Genomic DNA, 17,983 nt, shown 5'->3' with positions numbered 1-17,983 from the left:
ATCAGTCAACGTTTTAATAAATCACCAATGATATGAAATAAAGTCATTTACATTTTATATGGCACTTTACAGTTTTCAGAGTACTTTCATATATATAAATACAGAATTTCATTTGAATCTCATAGCCAGTTGACAAGGTAGGCATGTTTATTGGCTGTAATGACGACACAAAACTGGAAGGGTGATTAATAAGTAAGATATCAGAATCACAATTCAAAAATATTTTGACAGGCTGGAATTATGGGCTGCAAGTAAAAAGAAAAGTTATAACAAGGATAAACATAAGTCTGGCATCTAGGTTCTCTCCACATCAGCCATATAAATATAGATCTGGCTTAAAAGCAGTTGGTGCAAAAAGGGCCTAAGGATGTGAGGTGTCAGGAAGCTCCATGAGTCAACAGTGTGAAATGGCTGTCAAAAAGCAAATGAGTCAGGGGTGCCTGGGTGGTTCAGTTGGTTGACTCTTGATTTTGGCTCAGGCTGTGATCCCAGGGTCCTGGTATTGAGCGCCTGCATTGGGCTCTGTGCTGACTGTGGAGACTGCTTGATATTCTTTCTCTCTCTCTCTCAAATAAAAAAAAAAGCAAATCAGTCAGGTAGAAATTTGGAGTTTGGAAATCATGGGGAACAATTGCTTCACTAGACTCAGTATCAGTCAGATCCCATTTGAAATGATGCATCATCTTATATTGGGCATGATAATTTTTTTCAGGTATATCAAAGCACAGACAATAAAAAAATTCACTCATGTTCTTATTCTTCCCTTAATAACTAAAATACAGATATAACTGAAGCCTCCTACCTACCCTTTCTTGATCCCATTCACCTCCCACTCTCCCAGGGGCAAAATCTCTTGAATTAGGTGTTTATCACTCCCCCACAGGTCTTTGTACCACGTATGAGTTTCCATAAAAAAACAAGGAATTATCTTACATCTTTTAAACTTCATATACCAAAACATAAGAGACTGTTAAAAACTGAGAACAAACTGAGGGTTGATGGGGGGTGGGAGGGAGGGGAGGGTGGGTGATGGGTATTGAGGAGGGCACCTTTTGGGATGAGCACTGGGTGTTGTATGGAAACCAATTTGACAATAAATTTCATATATTAAAAAAAACTTAAAATAAAAAAAAATAAACTTCATATAAATGGAATCTTACTATATGTTGACATGCATTGCTCCGGTTCCACTCATTTTCTTTTTTTTTTATGTTTATTTATTTTTGAGAGACAAAGCATGAGTAAGGGAGAGGCAGAGAGAGAGGGAGACACAGAATCTGAAGTAGGGTTCAGGCTCTGAGCTGTCAGCACAGAGCCCTACGTGGGGCTTGAATTCACGAGCCGTGAGATCACGACCTAAGCCGAAGTTGGACGCTCAACTGATTGAGCTACCAGGTGCCCCCAGTTCCATTCATTTTCATTCTACGAACACACCATGATGTAGTCACACTCTTCATCATGCCATGAGCACACTTACCAACCAGGCTGCAATAGTAATAGCTGGCATTAATGTATGCCAAGCACTGTTATAAGTGCTTTCTGTGTATTAAACCCATTTAATCAGGAAGTATGTTTCCTTGTGCACATATTCAGGAGTTCAGTGTGGGTATGTGTTTAATAAAGAGGACATTAAGCAAAAAAAGAGGCAGGTGACTAGCATTATAGGAAGCTATGTTATAAGAGAAATGGTGGAAGGAAGGAAGGATAGTTTGGCTTGGAAGAGACATAGGTGGCAGAGCTCACAGAATGACAGACTGGAGTCAGAAGAGACCTCAGCAACCATCTAGAGCCTGATTTGAAGCCCTTCTCTCATGTCCCTGGTCTAATTATCTGAAGCTCTATTTATCCTGAGATGAGGATAGTTTCTATGTAACTTCTGACCAGAGGATCCAATTCTGCCATGTGGAATGATAAGGGATCAGTTTAACTCCACTTTCACAGCATTCTTGTTCTTATCCTGAACATAATTTCCACTCCCCAGTCCCCTTCTGTTCAGATCCTCTCAAAGCTAAATGGACCTAGTTTCCTCAATGATTCACCACATGACATTGTTTCCAAGAATCCTCACCACCGTGGCTATATGCCAATTTGTCCAAGTTCATCCTTAATTGTGACATCCAGACATGAGCATAACTTTCTTTTTTTTAAATTTTCTAATGTTTATTTTATTTTTGAGAGACAGAGCATGAGTGGGGGAGGGGCAGAAAGAGAGGGAGACACAGAATCTGAAGCAGGCTCCAGGCTGTCAGCACAGAGCCCGATGCAGGACTTGAATTCATGAACTGTGAGATCATGACCTGAGCTGAAGTCTGATGCCTAACCGACTGAGCCACCCCAGTGCCCTGAGCATAACTTTCTAAATGTGGTGTGGCTGTTGTGAGGTAGACTGACACAAACAAGTCCCTTAATACGGATCCAACAGTCTTGTTAATGAGGTCTAAAAAAAAATCACAGTAGCTTTCTTTCTTTTGTCAGATCTTTGTGAATCCATACTGAGTTTACAGTTAAATTCAAGTCCTTATGTCTCTTTCATATGACAACCATCACCACTGTTCTGTAGTTGTGAAGGTAAAAGAAACCATTATAATATCTTTTTTCCTGATGATCTTACTATATATCTCTTTATAAAATATGAAAATCAAAACTGTGATTTTTGATATTTAATAGCTGTATATAGTATTTTATCATGTGAAAATGTTGACTTATTTAACCAGCCCCCTAATGGTAGACATTAAGATTGTTTTCAAAGAAAGTATTTCCTATTACAAAATCATGTTACCACATATATCCTGCTACATAAACACAATCTAAATCTTCCCACCATTGACAAGGCCCTCCATGATATGGCCCCTAACTACCCTGGCCTGACCTTGTATTACGCTCTCCCACTTCTCAATACTCTCCAGCTACCCTGGCCTTTTCAGCTGTTCCTTGGTAAACCAAACTCATTCCTGTCTGAGGCTTTTTCCTGCATTTGCTGTTCCCTTTTTTTGAAATGTTTTCCCTCTGATTCTTTTCCCTGACTTACTCCTTCACTTTGTTCAGATCTCTGCTTAACCATCTTCCTCCTTGGAGAGGTCTCTCCCAAGCACTCTTTCCCTACCCCAGAATTCTCTATGGCTTCACTGTATTTCTGTTTCTCTCTTATCATCATCTAAAATTATTTTATTTATTTGTCATGGTGTGTCTCTCTTCACACGAATATCTTTAGTTTTGTAAGGCCAAGGATCTTACCTGTCTTGTTTGTTGTATCCTTAGCACCTAGAAACAGTGTTTGATATATATCTAGGCGCTCACAAAAGATTTGTTGAATGAATAAATCTTTTTATGTACCAGTGACTATTTCCTTAGTATAAATTCCTATGTGCATAATTACTGGGCCAGAGGACAGGAACATTGTTAAGATTAAAAAAAAATTTTTTTAATGTTTATTTATTTTTGACAGAGAGAGCGAGAGAGAGAAAGAGCACGAGTGGGGGAGGGGCAGAGAGAGAGGGAGACACAGAAGCCGAAGCAGGCTCCAGGCTCTGAGCTGTCAGCAGAGCCCAATGTGGGGCTTGAACTCACAGACTGCAAGATCATGACCTGAGCCGAATTTGGACGCTCAACCAACTGAGCCACCCAGGCACCCCTCATTGTTAAGATTTTTGATAAGTATTTTTTAAACAGATTTTTATTTAAAAAAAAATTTTTTTTTTTAACGTTTATTTATTTTTGAGACAGGGAGAGACAGCATGAACGGGGGAGGGTCAGAGAGAGGGAGACACAGAATCCGAAACAGGCTCCAGGCTCTGAGCTGTCAGCACAGAGCCTGATGCGGGGCTTGAACTCCCAGACCGCGAGATCATGACCTGAGCCGGAGTCGGATGCCTAACCGACCGAGCCACCCAGGTGCCCCAAAAGATTTTTATTTTTAAGTAATCTCTACACCCAACGTGGGGCTTGAACTTAACAACCCTCAGATCAAGAGTCACATGCTCTACTGACTGAGCCGGCCAGGTGTATTTTTGTATTTTTGATACATATTATTGATACATATGTATTTTTGATACATATTTTCAAATTGCCTCTCAGACGCACACCAATTTACCTACCCAGTAGCAATAGAGAGGAATGCCCACATTAGTCGCCCTTGCCAATACCGGACATTATGATGAAAAAAATCTTGTTTCTTTGAGTAAGACAGGACAAAAGACAGAGTTCTATGACATGTCCTAGAGACAACTCACTAGGTGACAGTGATCCACTGATTACTATAGCCTGGGTATGGTCCTCTGACCATTCACAAATTCATCTAAATGCCTCACACTCTATTATCCTGTCAATGTGTCTCTATTTTATCCAAAGGGATAATACAATGAGAGTGGTATCTGAAGGGCTGTTGTGAGGAAGAACAACTAGACTTTTACACAGCCATCTCCTATTGGGATGATTTACAGGTCAGTATATTTTATCTCAACAAGGAACAACTTCCTAACGGTTAGTGGACTATGATGGGCTGCCCTATGAGGCTGTGAACTTCCCAGTACTAGAAGTTTTCAAGCAGGCAGAGGCTAAACACCTGATAGTGGTATTATGGGAACAGTCATGATACACACATGACAGATGCATTCGCATGAATGCCATTTCACAAGCTATAACTTCACCTTATTCTCTTTCCCACCAGGACCCAGATCATAACGTACAAGAGGGAACATGACCTTGCCACAACCATGACTTCAAATATATATGTTTGTGGTACATGGCATGTGTGTGTGTGTATACATGTGTGTGTATTGCAACAGCCAGCAAGCCACCAGCATGTCCCAACACCCCAGGTGAGAACCACTATAATAGAGGGATTCTTTATATAGAGTGGGAAGTAGAGCTGAAAGACCTCTGGGGTTCCTTTAAGCCAGTGATTTGCAACCCTGGCTACAAACAAATCTCTGGGGAGCTTTTCAAAAAGACCAGGTCCCACCTCAGACCAATTAAATCAGAATATTTGGGGGTGGGTCCCAGGCTCCTTATGCTGGAAAGCTCCCTTGGGGATTCTAATGTGCAGCCAGGGTTGAGAACTATTGCTTTAGAGTCTCTAATTCTTTTAGCACTGATTTCAGTATTATACTGTATCTCAAAATAAGATCTGGTAAAAACTTTAACATAAAGAATACCAGGCTATGACAGGAGACTCAGGCTCTACTCCTATATTTAATACTTGGTATGACCTTGGACAAGTCACTTCATTCAAGTTTATCTCCATTTTTTCATCACTAAGGTAGAGATTAAGAATACCTGCCCCTTCTTTTCTGCCAAAGGGGACAAATGACTATTTGTAAAAATGCTTATGGTGCTTTAATTTTTTTAATGTTTATGTATTTTTGAGAGAGAGAGAGGGAGAGAGACAGACCACGAGTGGGGAGGGGCAGAGAGAGAGAGGAAGACATGGAATCTGAAGGAGGCTCCGGGCTCTGAGCTGTCAGCACAGAGCCCGATGCTGGGCTCAAACCCACGAACTGTGAGATCATGACCTGAGCTGAAGTCGGATGCTTAACCAACTGAGCCACCCAGGTGCCCCGCTTATGGTGCTTTACTAATAATACCTGCATGATATTTGATTCTTCACAAGGTGTTTTTGCATATATTCCTTCTTTTAACTTCTCAGATACCATAAAACACCATATAAAGGTAGTATTACTAAAACTCAATTAATTAATTAAAAAAACCATATTTATACAACTTTGTTACTTTGACTCAGGATATTAGTGCTGGAAGGGACCTTATACATCATCTACTATAGTCTAATCCCTTCATTGCATAGATAAGAAATCTGAAGCCTAGGGAGATTAAGTGACCTGTTTTAGGTCATCCAATTAGCCAGTGGCAAACTAAAGACTAGAACCCATGTCTACCTGGCTTTGAACCTATTATTTTTACTATAGCACATGGCCTATCCCTCAGCATCTCCTTAGTACATATAGGAAACATGGCTGAGTGAGGAAGCCTACTCTTTCAGCATTAGCTCTAGACGAGTCCTTAGTTTGGTACCTGCTGCAGTCTCCTTTGAAGCAATCTAGTGCTATAACACCAGGCCATTTCAGCTGGGTAGGAACAATAAATACGGCCTTCATGCAAAGCGTCAAGGTCTGTAACTAATGTGTCTACACGTCTGATCAGAGAGCAGTCATAGCATCCACATACTTTGAGGTTGCCAAAAGGGAGAAACTAGATTGTATGCCAACTCCTTCCCCTTAATGCCCAGTTATATTTTCTCAAGTTACAAAATCAGGAGAAAAGCCTAGAAAAGAATAGTCTCTCACTGTTTTAGACATAGAATTTATCACTGATAGCAAACACTGACTTGCAATTTTTACCAGACTTCTATATTTCCCTTTTATGCTTGGAGCCACAGTGCCATAATACATACAGTAAACTTGTCTCCAGCACAAATATACACACATTTGCTTCACATCTGGAAATGCCTTCCGAGGAGTTTTAGGTCCTCTACCATTTGTTTCTGTGTATACTTCTCAACTCTGCTTCCTATTACTTAGCTGACCCTTGTGTCTACATTCAGCTCATGCTCTCCACTTCAGTCATAGTAGAGTCCAAAAACGTTTGTTGAATAAGTGAGTGAAAAGTCAGACATATTCTGCCCCATTTTCTGTAAGTGTCCCAACCCCCTGTCCCTCTATAACTGAGTCTTTGCAATATGCTATTCATTGTGTCAGAAATGGGCTCTCAATTTGCTTCCAAGACTGTGCTTCCCTTTCTGTCTTTTTTTTTTATTTTTAATGTTTTTATTTATTTTTGAGACAGACAGAGACAGAGCATGAGTAGGGGAGAGGCAGAGAAAGAGAGGGAGACACAGAATCTGAAGCAGGCTCCAGGCTCTGAGCTGTCAGCACAGAGCCTGACGCGGGGCTCGAACTCATGGAGTGTGAGATCATGACCTGAGCCGAAGTCGGACGCTCAACCGACTGAGCCACCCAGGCGCCCCTCCGTTTCTGTTTTATGATGCAACAATAGTCATCTCTTTCATGGTATCTTCCTAAGCGGTATATACTTGATTTGGCTTTATAGTCACTCTTAGGGGGTGCCTGGGTGATTTAGTCGGTTAAGCATAGGACTCTTGATATTGGCTCAGGTCATGGTCTCATGGTTCGTGTCAGCTGTCCTGCTAAAAGCACGGAGGCCTGCTTGGGATTGGGTTTCCCTCTCTCTCCCTTTCTCTCTTCCCCTCCCCTGCTCACACATGTGCTCTCTCTCAAAATAAATACATAAGCTTTATTTTAAAAAATCCCTCAGTCCATCTCCCTGAGATGAATATGCTCAGGTTCTATGGTATGCTTCTATTTCTTTGCCTTTTTTTCCCATTAGATTATGAGCTCTCTGAGGCTAAGGATGAGCTCTTAGTCCCACTAAGAACACATGACATGTTGCATTCTTGATGACTCTTCCCAAATGACTTAATAGTCTATTCCTCATGACTTGCTTCTCTCTGGTGTTGTGGCTTTCTAAGGCTCAGTTCCCTTTGTGGGACTCAATCAGCTGATGAAATCAAGTAACCTTTCAGGAAGTTGGCTAGGGTTAATTTGTGAACTGTTCTCTTTAAGTGGAATGTGGCTACAGGGCACATCTGGGGTAGTGGTGAACTACAGTGCCTGGGAAGTTAATATTTCACAACATGAAACATCTAGGTTTGATAATTATGTAGGACTATCATCGTGGAAGTAAATAAGCATGCCTCAAAGTCAAATTGTTTCTGACTGACCTTAACTTGGTGTGTTTGAGCTTAATTATTAGCCCTTTCTGTAATTCCTATTGGCCCTCAGCCTAGGGAACACAATCACTCTAGTAGGCAAGGAAGATGAAGTTCCTACTTAGCTTCTGGTCTGCAACTGTTATTGGTATGACCATGATATGATAGAAACTGACTGGATTTGGAGTTGGAATATTTGGTTTCAAATCCTGTCATTTGGTTTTACAACCTTAGACAAGGTCATTTCACTCCTGTGGGTTCCAAATCTATCTGTAAGATGCAAATAATAAATACCTCACTGGATTTTATTTGTGATGATGAAAAGGGAGAACATATATGAGAATGGCTTCTAAACTGTAAAGTGTTATAAAAATATGAAGGATTATTATGATCCCTCGATCAGCCTCAACGAAATGGTATGGAACACTACTACCCATTCAGACTTAGTGAGAACCTGAAAATACGAAAACAGCCATCTTGTGCACTCAGGCAACCTTCTCTGCCAGCCCCAGGTTCCATATAGAGCTGGCCCGACAAGGACTCCTCACGGAGCCAAATGCCTTCGAACGGGATTTAGGGGCTCAGGGGCAGGGTATGCGGCCAGCACCTTCCCAATGACAGTAGAGACTAATGACTAGGACCCCTGACAGAGATGAGAGCTGCCTCCTACCCCTTGGATGTTCTTCTTGGACACCTTAACTAGTTTTGTTGGCTTCCATTCCTCATCATCTCCATCATCATCGTCACCAGCACTGTCCTCAGGCTCATTCACGGAATGCTCTGAATAATATTTTAGATCCTCGATATCCATGCTTTGCTCCAGGAATTTTTCTTTAAAACGAGAAGGTTTGGGCTAAGAAAAAGGTTTGGAATAATTATTTAATAAAATTTAAAAAATACATGTAGATCATATCTTCCCAGTAGCTACTGCCAGCTATATTCTCAGAGCTGAGCTTTCAGACTCCCTCAAATATACGCCCTTGGCTTTACCAATCAAGAAATTCTGCTTTAGCCTTTGGCCTTGCAGAGTCTTTGAAGGGATAGAGGCTGAGCAGTCTGAGGGAAGAAACAGGGACTCATGATATGATGAGATAAGTATCTCTGGATGGACAGCTGAACACTGCTCTTTTCTCCTGTTTCTCCTCAGTTGTGTTACATAATGCCTGTAAATGGCCCAAAGTCAGCCTTCTGGGGAGGGAAAATGCCTATTTTCCTCAAGATTGTACTGTAGTTTTGTTTGGGACTCCAAGGAAAATTGAGATGCTGGAATTTGGGCTTTTTAACTCTCAACCTCTTCTAAAAGATGAACTTAATTAGCACACTCACCCCCAACCGTGGCCATGTGCAGGTATTACCGGCACTGAGCAGTTTACCTTAGGTGGGATATACTCAAAAGAAGAGTCTGGAGATAGAAGGGTATCTTTAGGAAGATGAGGTTTCTGCCTGCTGGCTACTTGGAGGAGGGTCAGTTTCTGTTCGGAAAGAAAACACATAGTGTATGCTGCAGGGCAGCCACTGGGAATGTTAATGGCTAAAACATAAAGACTCCCAAGATAGCTTAATTTAAACCATAGTAAAGTGAGGCAAGTTAATAGTAAAGTAGGTTGAAGGACTCACTTTAGAAGATCGGCATTAGATTCAGAAAAGAGCAGATTAAAAAATGTGTGTTTATACCATTTTGAAATGCACATGACTGTATTACATGGAAACTTGACACAGACCTCAGAAATAGAGCCAACTCATCATACTCGGGGCTGCTCCCAAGAGCTGACCTCAATTACAACAGGGTCTCCCAGGGCTTATTAAAGTGGGTGGGAAGCTGTGTTACCTGCTTGATGATTTCATTCTCTCGGAGAAGCTGCTGATTTTGCTCACACACTTCTCGCATCTTCTCAAGTTCTTCATCCTATTTCCAGATAGTGCAGTGATAGGTGGGGTTATTTTGGGCACTACATGTGGGTTACCAAACAACTCACATAGATGAAAACATACTGCTGCCAAGTTGCTGGCAGCAGATGGTTTTTGCACAGCAGGCATTGGCACCCAGAAAAATGCCTGATTCCACCAGTTCCTAGGTGTCCTGAATGCCACTTCTATTCCAACACTCCCAAGCCGTCCTGACCACACTCACAGGAACCATGTGCTCTGCCCTAAATGCTTTCCTTATTCTTTTCTGTTTTCTAGCCTTGCATCCCTTATTCATTCACATCAGGATGCTGATTAAGAGACCAAAATGGACAGTTAGCTTTGTTTCTTTCAAGTCGACAGATGCTTTTGTTCACCGTTCTAAACACAGGCTAGGCATTTTATTTGCTACTCTCATAAGCCTGCTTAAACTTCCTGGCACTTAAGACAACTAGATTCATGATTCGTGCATACGACCTTAACTAGTTTGGTTATGTCTTCGATGGGAGGTGCCAAGGAAACTCTCGAGACTGGTGGTTCAGGGAAAAAAAAAAAGATTCTAAGTTGGATAAAATAGTGCTCCAACATGCTACTAAAGGGTGTGGTGTTCCCAGCCTCTGGAAGAGATTCAGACCTTAGGCACTTTACAAACATGTCAGGTCTCAGCTCAAAACAAGCTCAGGAAGAGACAGCTGAATGCCCCTAGGATTCTGTGGGATGATTGAACTTTCTCAACTCTTTTAGGGCTCAGGGCTGAGGCAAGGAACCAGGAGGCCTCAAAGTCTGGTATGGAGTATGTATCGTCATTTCTGTACTGCGAAGGAGGTTATTCAATGTGTGGTTACATTCTAAATACCCCTAAATTGAATAAATAGGGCCAAAAGGCTGCAGAGGTTACTAGTATAAATCTCTTTTCAGTGGTTACTCTCTGCTGAAAGTACAATGGTGTAAATCAGACAGGATTCTCAGCCAGGCTTGTGGATCCCACCTCTGGAGACCTTTGCCTCGTTATCATACCTGACACTTCAGTGTGCTCAGCAGCTGTTGTTCCTTTTCACTGACCGACTCCTCTAGCTGCTTCTCTGCCATTTGGCTTTGCTGCAGTTGGCTGAGCAGGTATAGCACCTAAGGGACAAAGGAGTAAGAAAGAGGAAAAAGGAATTCCGGCTTAGTTCAAGCAGGGACCCAGATGACTCCTCTGATTTAGAAGTACGGGTTGCATTTTGTTCTCATGGCCTGAAGTAGTAAGCACGGCCACAATGTTACTCTCAGTCTTAACGCTGGAGGCTAAGAGCCACTGTATGTGCACACTTCGACAAGTAATTTCTCTCAAGTTCCTCGCCTGCAAAACTTGGAAAAGACTACGGGGTCTTTTGAAGGGAACTTTATATCCCCCCCTACTATCTTTTTATTAAAAAATTTTTTCTCCCCACTATCTTTTTAAAACTAATAACAAAAAGCAACGACCCTTTGTTTCTCAGTATAGCTTCTTGGCTTGCCAGAGTTTACCTTCTCTTGGTGTTGTTGCTCCACTCTGACCAGCTCTGCCTGTAACTCTGTCTCTATTTCAGCAAAATGACTTCGTTCCTCAAACAGCATCTTCTGCATGTCAGCACAGCTGGCCTTGTTCTGTTTCAGGCTGCTTTCAAGCTTGCTGACCTGTATTTTGGAAGAGACCAGCTGGAAGGGATAAAAGAAGATCAGTTTATTTGGAGAATGGCCACCTTTCCCCATTCATTAGGCAGGAAAATGTCAGCTTTCCTGAAATGGACTGAGAAAAGTTCCTCCATGTCCAAGTCCATTCTTCTCTTTCTATGTCATATGGAATCTCCCACCGAATAGTAACCACGCTACCCAGGCCAAGAGCCCATATTTCTGTTGAGATAGATCTCTTAGAGCTAGAAGCCACTGCTGAGGTCATTTAATCTCTTGCTCTGTCTCCAGGCGAGAATAAACTGAACACAAACAGTATCTGACAACTCCAAGTTCTGATATTTAAGATTTTCTTCCTTCGTCTTAAAGAGAAACCCATAGGACACACCCTTATGGCCAATTATGGCCCATCTCAGAATGTCTGTGTTCACATGTTGGAACTAGTAGACACATTAGCTGGGACTATTGATCTGGCTCTTCAGGCTAGAGTGATATCCTTTGCTGGCCTAGTTTTATAGTCTCTGCTGGCCCACACTGTGAACATCATAAATATCACTGTTCATAAGACTAAACAGGATTGCCTTGGTAGGGCAAATATGGTCACCCAATAAAAAAATGTAAAGGATATAACATTGCTCAAACTTCCAGAGTTGGAGTTTGTATGCTTGTCTCAAAGTGAAAATGCCTCAGTCACCAGAGTTGATGAACTTCAGTCCCTCTTGTGGCAATGTAAGATGATACATTATTTTAGGGTCAGTGAGGATGGATTTTCCTTAAGATGGATTCATCTTGGGGCGCCTGGGTGGCTCAGTCGGTTAAGTGTCCGACTTCGGCTCAGGTCATGATCTCACGGTCCGTGAGTTCGAGCCCCACGTCGGGCTCTGTGCTGACTACTCAGAGCCTGGAGCCTGTTTCAGATTCTGTGTCTCCCTCTCTCTGACCCTCCCCCATTCATGCTCTGTCTCTCTCTGTTGTCTCAAAAATAAATAAACGTTTAAAAAAAATTTTTAAAAAGATGGATTCATCTTTACATGTGAAAAGATGATTAGGTTTCCTCTTTTCTAGATTGTATCTTAAACTTTTTGAATATACATGTCATAGGTGTTTCAAAACGCAGTAAGTATAAGAGCTTATGTTTAATGAGTGGCCTACTATGGCATCCTGATATTTTCCCAATAATAATAGCAGATGTTTAATGAGTACTTTCTATGCGTCAGGCATGACAGGTATCAGTTTGCAAGTCCTATATTTTTCCAAGTGAATGGCTTGTACTTGTCCACACCAGCCTTTACCCATAAAATGATTTCTCTAATGCTAGTGTCATTGCAGTTTCCAGCATGAAAAGTGGCAATAGCACTATGACAGTATTCCAAGATAACATCTTATTTCAACCTACCAAGACAGGCCCCTAATTCTTGGTAGGGAAGAGTGATGCTTACCTCTCCAATTAAATATTTCAGGGCACACTTGGCTTCCAGAATGGTAGTGATACTCTCCCAGCGGTGTTTTGGCCTGTCTTCACTTTCTGCATCCAGCAACTTCTGCTGTAGGTCAGCAATCTGAGCACTCCTTCAGGGAAAGAAACAGTGAGACTCATCGCTAGTATCCCTAACACCAAGGAGAGGGGAAGAGCTCTATGGAGAAACTTCAAATAGTTTTATGGATGGAGGTACCAATTAAATATCTTTTTTTCTAATTTTTTAAAATGTTTGTTTATTTTTGAGAGAGAGAGAGAGAGAGAGCGCACAAGTAGGGCAGAGGCAAAGAGAGACAGGGACATAGAATCTGAAGCAGGCTCCAGGCTCTGAGCTGTCAGCACAGAGCCCAATGCGAGGCACGAACCTGAGCTAAAGTCGAGATCATGACCTGAGCTAAAGTCGGACGTTTAACTGACTGAGCCACCGAGGCTCAGTTTAAATATCCCCTCAGTTAAATATCTTTTAAATAATGATTGAGTCATCTGGTTAGGTATCTCCATTCTTGGTGCAAAGGGAATCCAAGAGACTATCTTGGTTTTATTTCATTAAATACAGGTCGAAATAAATGGGTCATATAGTGGGATTTGGAAATATTTGTATCAGTAGGGCTTTTGTTGTAGTGCACTGACTGTAATGTGACTTTGTCTTGAGGCCATTTAAGTTCAGACTGTGATATAGTGGCTCAACCATGCAAGAGTAAGAGTCATGTTGGAGACCTGAAGGAAAAACAAAATCTCAAAAGAACAAGCAAGTAAATGTTCTTTGCTGGGACCGAATACCAAATTGATACATATGGCTAATGTTGCGAGAGGTTACCTTGAAGTGCCTGGCACAGGACTGAGAAGTTTCTAAGAAGACTGGATACCATTGACCCTGATTATAACTTACAGATACTTTCAGATCAGGTATGGCCTGAGACCAAGGTTTACACAATAATGCAGTTTCGTTAATAGCTTCCTTCTCAAATTTGCTATGTGTCTGGTGAGAGGTAGTATACCAGCATATGTGTGACGTGCTGCTCTGTAAGGTACTATAAAAGATGGGTACCAAAATAATCTAAGGTGGCAGTTCTCAAGTCTTGGAGTTTCAGGACCCCTCTACACTCTTTTTTTTTTAAGTATTTATTTTTGAGAGAGAGAGAGAGACAGAGCACAAGCAGGAGAGGGGCACAGAGAGATGGGGACAGAGTCCAAAGCGGGCTCCAGGCTCTGAGCTGTCAGTACACAGCCCGACGTGGAGCTCGAACCCATGAGCTGTGAGATCATGACCTGAGTTGAAGTCAAATGCCCAACTGACTGAACCACCCAGGTGCCCCAGGACCCCTCTACACTCTTAAGAATGACTGAGGACCTCTGAGAAACTCTGTTTATATATATTATACCTATAGGTATTTACAGTATTGAAAGTAAAACTGAGAAAAAATTAAGTATTTATTAATTCACTTAAGATAACAAAAAGCCATTGTAATATATTTTATGAAAAATACATTTTCTAAAACAAAAAATAATTTGGTGAGAAGAGTGGGATTGTTTTACATTTATACAAATCTCTGTAATATCTGGCTTCATAGAAGATGGCTGGATTCTCACATCTCCCTCTGCAACCAGTCTTTTGTGATGTGTTCTGGCTGAAATTAACATCTTTATTAATTGTCTTTAAGCTGGCCTCTCATAGATATGTAGTTGGACAAAGGAGGAGCATTTTAATAGCCTATTCAGGTAATTGTGGATAGATACTCTTCTTTGTGATTATACTAAAACCCTGCAAGTGGTAGTTCCCTAAAGTTGAAATGTGGAATTGGAAACCATTACTAGTAAACTTTTCTTACTCCCTTATGTTAAAATCCATCGGTCTATCTTGCAATCTCAATGGTTCTTTTACCCTTACAGGCTTCTGTAATATCATCTGGAGAATGTTGAGTGATGCAAAGTCTCCAAATGTGAACACATTTCATGATGTAATATAAAAAAAATAAAAAATTGTTAACATCACTACTGGTCTCATCAGAAAAGTTATGAAAAACTGTCAAGCTCAATAGTGGCAGACAAAAATTTTCCGAAGTTCTAAGTTTTGCTTGAAAGCTCAAATTCTAACTTTGGTGACAAACACTGCCAGTTGTTTTCCTTGAAGCGACGGGCTCACTCTGTTCACTTTTCAGAAAAGTGTCTGCCAAGTACTGAAGTCTGAATAATCATAGTTTGTCAGTCATTCTTTCAAAGACAACTAATGTTCCATGGAAAAACAATCGTACAAGTGCTTTTCCTCCAGACAACTCTCAGACTTTAGCACAGAGCACAAGTAGTCTGTGTTCTTCCCGTTCTGTCATGCAGAATACTAAATAGATTTGAACTCAAGGGTTGAGATTTAATGAAATTAACAATTTTTACTGCTTTAACAAAGCCATTCTCTTTTTTTTTTTTACTACTTAAAAAAAATGTGGGGCTTGAACTCATGACCCCGAGATCAGGAGTATCATATTCTACCGATTGAGCCAGCCAGGTGCCCCTATCAAAGCCAGTCTTAAGTAAAACTGACTTAAAAATAAAATCTGAGAGTGTGTGGTGGTGACCGCTAGTACCGATTGGTGCCACTACTCTAATTCAAGCTAAGGTCTGAGCAGTTTTGTCCACTGTTGCTTTGCATGGTCATGGCAAATGTCAATATGGTAAAAATGGCAAATGTCATAATATTATTGTGAAAATAGTTCTGATTGCTCAGAGACCCCTAGGGGTTTGTGGGCCACGCTTTGAGAACTCTGGTGTAATATATAGTCCTTTCCTTCAACAAGCTTACGATCAATTTATATCAACAAGACTAATAAATGTAAAAAATTAACAAATATAAAGATGACACATCTGTTGTACCATATGATTGGGTACTGTAAGTTCTGAAGGAGTTTAGAGAAGAGGAGGATTAATGGGGGATGAAGAGTCAGGGAAGACTTCTCGGAAGAGGTGAGCTAGAACATTTCGGAACTGTCAGTTGGTCATATGGCCTTTCCTGTCTCCTCTGATAATTCATGTCCCTTAGGTCTTTTAAAATTTAGTTTATGTCTCATCAACTTTAGGAAAATCCCCTTGGTTAAACTCACCTCTGTTTCATTACTCTCTACTTGGTACCTGTTTAACATTTAATCATTTAATTATGCACAGTGGTGTGCAGGTAAATGTTTAACAACCAGCACTTAAAAAACCAGACCTGATTTGTAGCTTTTGCTAGTTTCTGTAGCATAAATGTGTAGCAAGCTATCAATGGTTTACAACAGTCCTGAAATTTTAACAAATGATTCCAACACACCACTATATCATTATACTATTTCTACTTCAGAGCAAGGAATGCCACCTACTTTCTATATATCCCAACTGCACACATCCAGTGCAGCACAAAGCAGACACTCAAATGTTGAGTGATTTATAGATGTATCCAAAGATAAACAGCTAGTGTGTGTTGCTAAAAACAAATTAAATGATCTTTAAGGTCTTCTGGGCAATACAATTCTATTACCGTAAGACATTCTAAAATCTCTGTCAAAGTTTGATTCCTTCTAGATATCATAGATACTTAAAAGATAGTAATAGTAACTAGAGCAGCATAAGTTATGGTATTAGAGCCAGAAAAGGAGAGAGAACGTTCACTGAGCACTTCTAATATGCCAAGTACTGTGTTATGTACTTTATTTACTAATGTAATTTAATGCTCATGATAACTTTCCTTATATATCTACTTTGCTGATGATCTCTAAACTTCTCTTCCTTCTGTACTGTAGCTCTTTTGGTATCAGTTCTTGACTTCCTCTAAAATTTTGTTTTTAGCCAGTTCTGCATTTCAGAGATACTAAGATGTGGTGCATCATAAAGAGCATGTGTTTTGGAATTAGACCAGGTTTCGAATCCCAACTCTGTATAACCTTTAGCACATTTCTTAAGATTTCTGAACTTCTGTTTAGATCTTTATTTAAATTTTATTTGAGAGACAGAGAGAGCGCAAGAGAGCACACAGGTGGGGGCCATGGGAAAGAGAGAGAATCCCAGGCTCCATGCTCAGCAAGGAGCCCAATGCAGGGCTTGATCCCACAACCCTGGGATCATGACCTGAGCCAAAATCCAGAGTTGGACGTTAACTGACTGAGCCACCCAGGTGCCCCTGTTTAAATCTTTAAAGTCAAATGAATGATACTTACCACATAAAATGTAATAATACCTCATAGGGAGGGAATGAGAAAATGTACCCAACATGTCTAGTGAAGTGTGTGGTTCAAAAGAATTGCTATGTTCTCTCATTTCTCTACCATCAGAAAGCCTTTGAAAAACAAGCTTTTGAATCACTGGATTGATAGGTTCTCTTTTGATTCCAGGCATAAATTTTTATAAATTACAATGCCTTAGAGACAGTCCCATTACCTGAGTTCCATTTCAGTCTCTAGGCTTTCAATTTTCTTTGTAATGGAATCCTCGGACTCAGAAACTTGACCACGCAGTTCAGCAAGCGAGAATGTACGCCTCTGTAAAGAACAGTTGGAATGAGGGTGAAGTGCTAAAAGGAAAGTAACCCTCCAAAGCTGTGAGGGTTTCTGGGGAGTGCAGTCTGATTACTGATCATGTATGTCCATAAGGGCACTTACCCGGAGTTTTGGAGGCGGATTCTCCCCAGATTCCTTTTTTTCTTTGAGTTGAGCCACATCCTGAGCCAGGATCTTCCTATCTTCAAGAAGGTCATTTAGATGGCGTTTGGCTTCCTCAGTACTGACCATAACCTCAACTTCATTTCCAAGCCAATTCTAGAAGAGAAATTAGTGATGTTGGGTTAGGAATGAGGAATCACTGGCCCATGGGCTAGATTCAGCTCCAGACTTAAATTTCACTCAGAACAGAGCCCACATAAGTAGAAGTGAGATTTCCATTCAGGCCCACACTCACCAAAAGTTGTAATAGCTCTCCAAGAGCCTTAAACAGAAATATCCCAGAAGGTCACAAGAAAGAGGCTTTCTGCAGAAAATCTTTCTCTAGATATCCTAGTATTTTTATACATCGTCTTTGACTTCTCCATTTTCTCCTTAACTTTTGTCCTTAACTAGTCCTGATAAGGAATTGAAGTATATTTTGATCATCTGATAAAGAATTGAAGTATATTTTGATCATCTGTTGATTTTAATAAAGATATCCATTCTTGTTTTAAAATTTTTTTAGTTCACACATAATTTTACATT

General features: G+C 40.7%; 1 protein-coding gene across 1 annotated transcript in view; it reads right to left on the bottom strand.

Annotated features, from left to right (window-relative positions):
* KIF4A (kinesin family member 4A) overlaps positions 1-17,983 on the bottom strand; it is a 120,918-nt gene that overhangs the window by 3,268 nt on the left and 99,667 nt on the right. Inside the window, exons 20-27 of the mRNA XM_058714432.1 lie at positions 17,399-17,554; positions 17,178-17,278; positions 12,739-12,868; positions 11,156-11,326; positions 10,664-10,771; positions 9,570-9,647; positions 9,115-9,213; positions 8,412-8,594 (exon numbers count right to left, since the gene is read on the bottom strand). Coding sequence (XP_058570415.1) covers positions 8,412-8,594; positions 9,115-9,213; positions 9,570-9,647; positions 10,664-10,771; positions 11,156-11,326; positions 12,739-12,868; positions 17,178-17,278; positions 17,399-17,554 — 1,026 coding nt within the window. The remainder of the gene's footprint in view (positions 1-8,411; positions 8,595-9,114; positions 9,214-9,569; positions 9,648-10,663; positions 10,772-11,155; positions 11,327-12,738; positions 12,869-17,177; positions 17,279-17,398; positions 17,555-17,983) is intronic.

Source organism: Neofelis nebulosa, chromosome X (genome assembly GCF_028018385.1).
Source record: "Neofelis nebulosa isolate mNeoNeb1 chromosome X, mNeoNeb1.pri, whole genome shotgun sequence".
In the NCBI taxonomy this organism is placed as follows: domain Eukaryota; kingdom Metazoa; phylum Chordata; class Mammalia; order Carnivora; family Felidae; genus Neofelis; species Neofelis nebulosa.
This window is presented reverse-complemented; position numbering and strand designations above follow the sequence as displayed.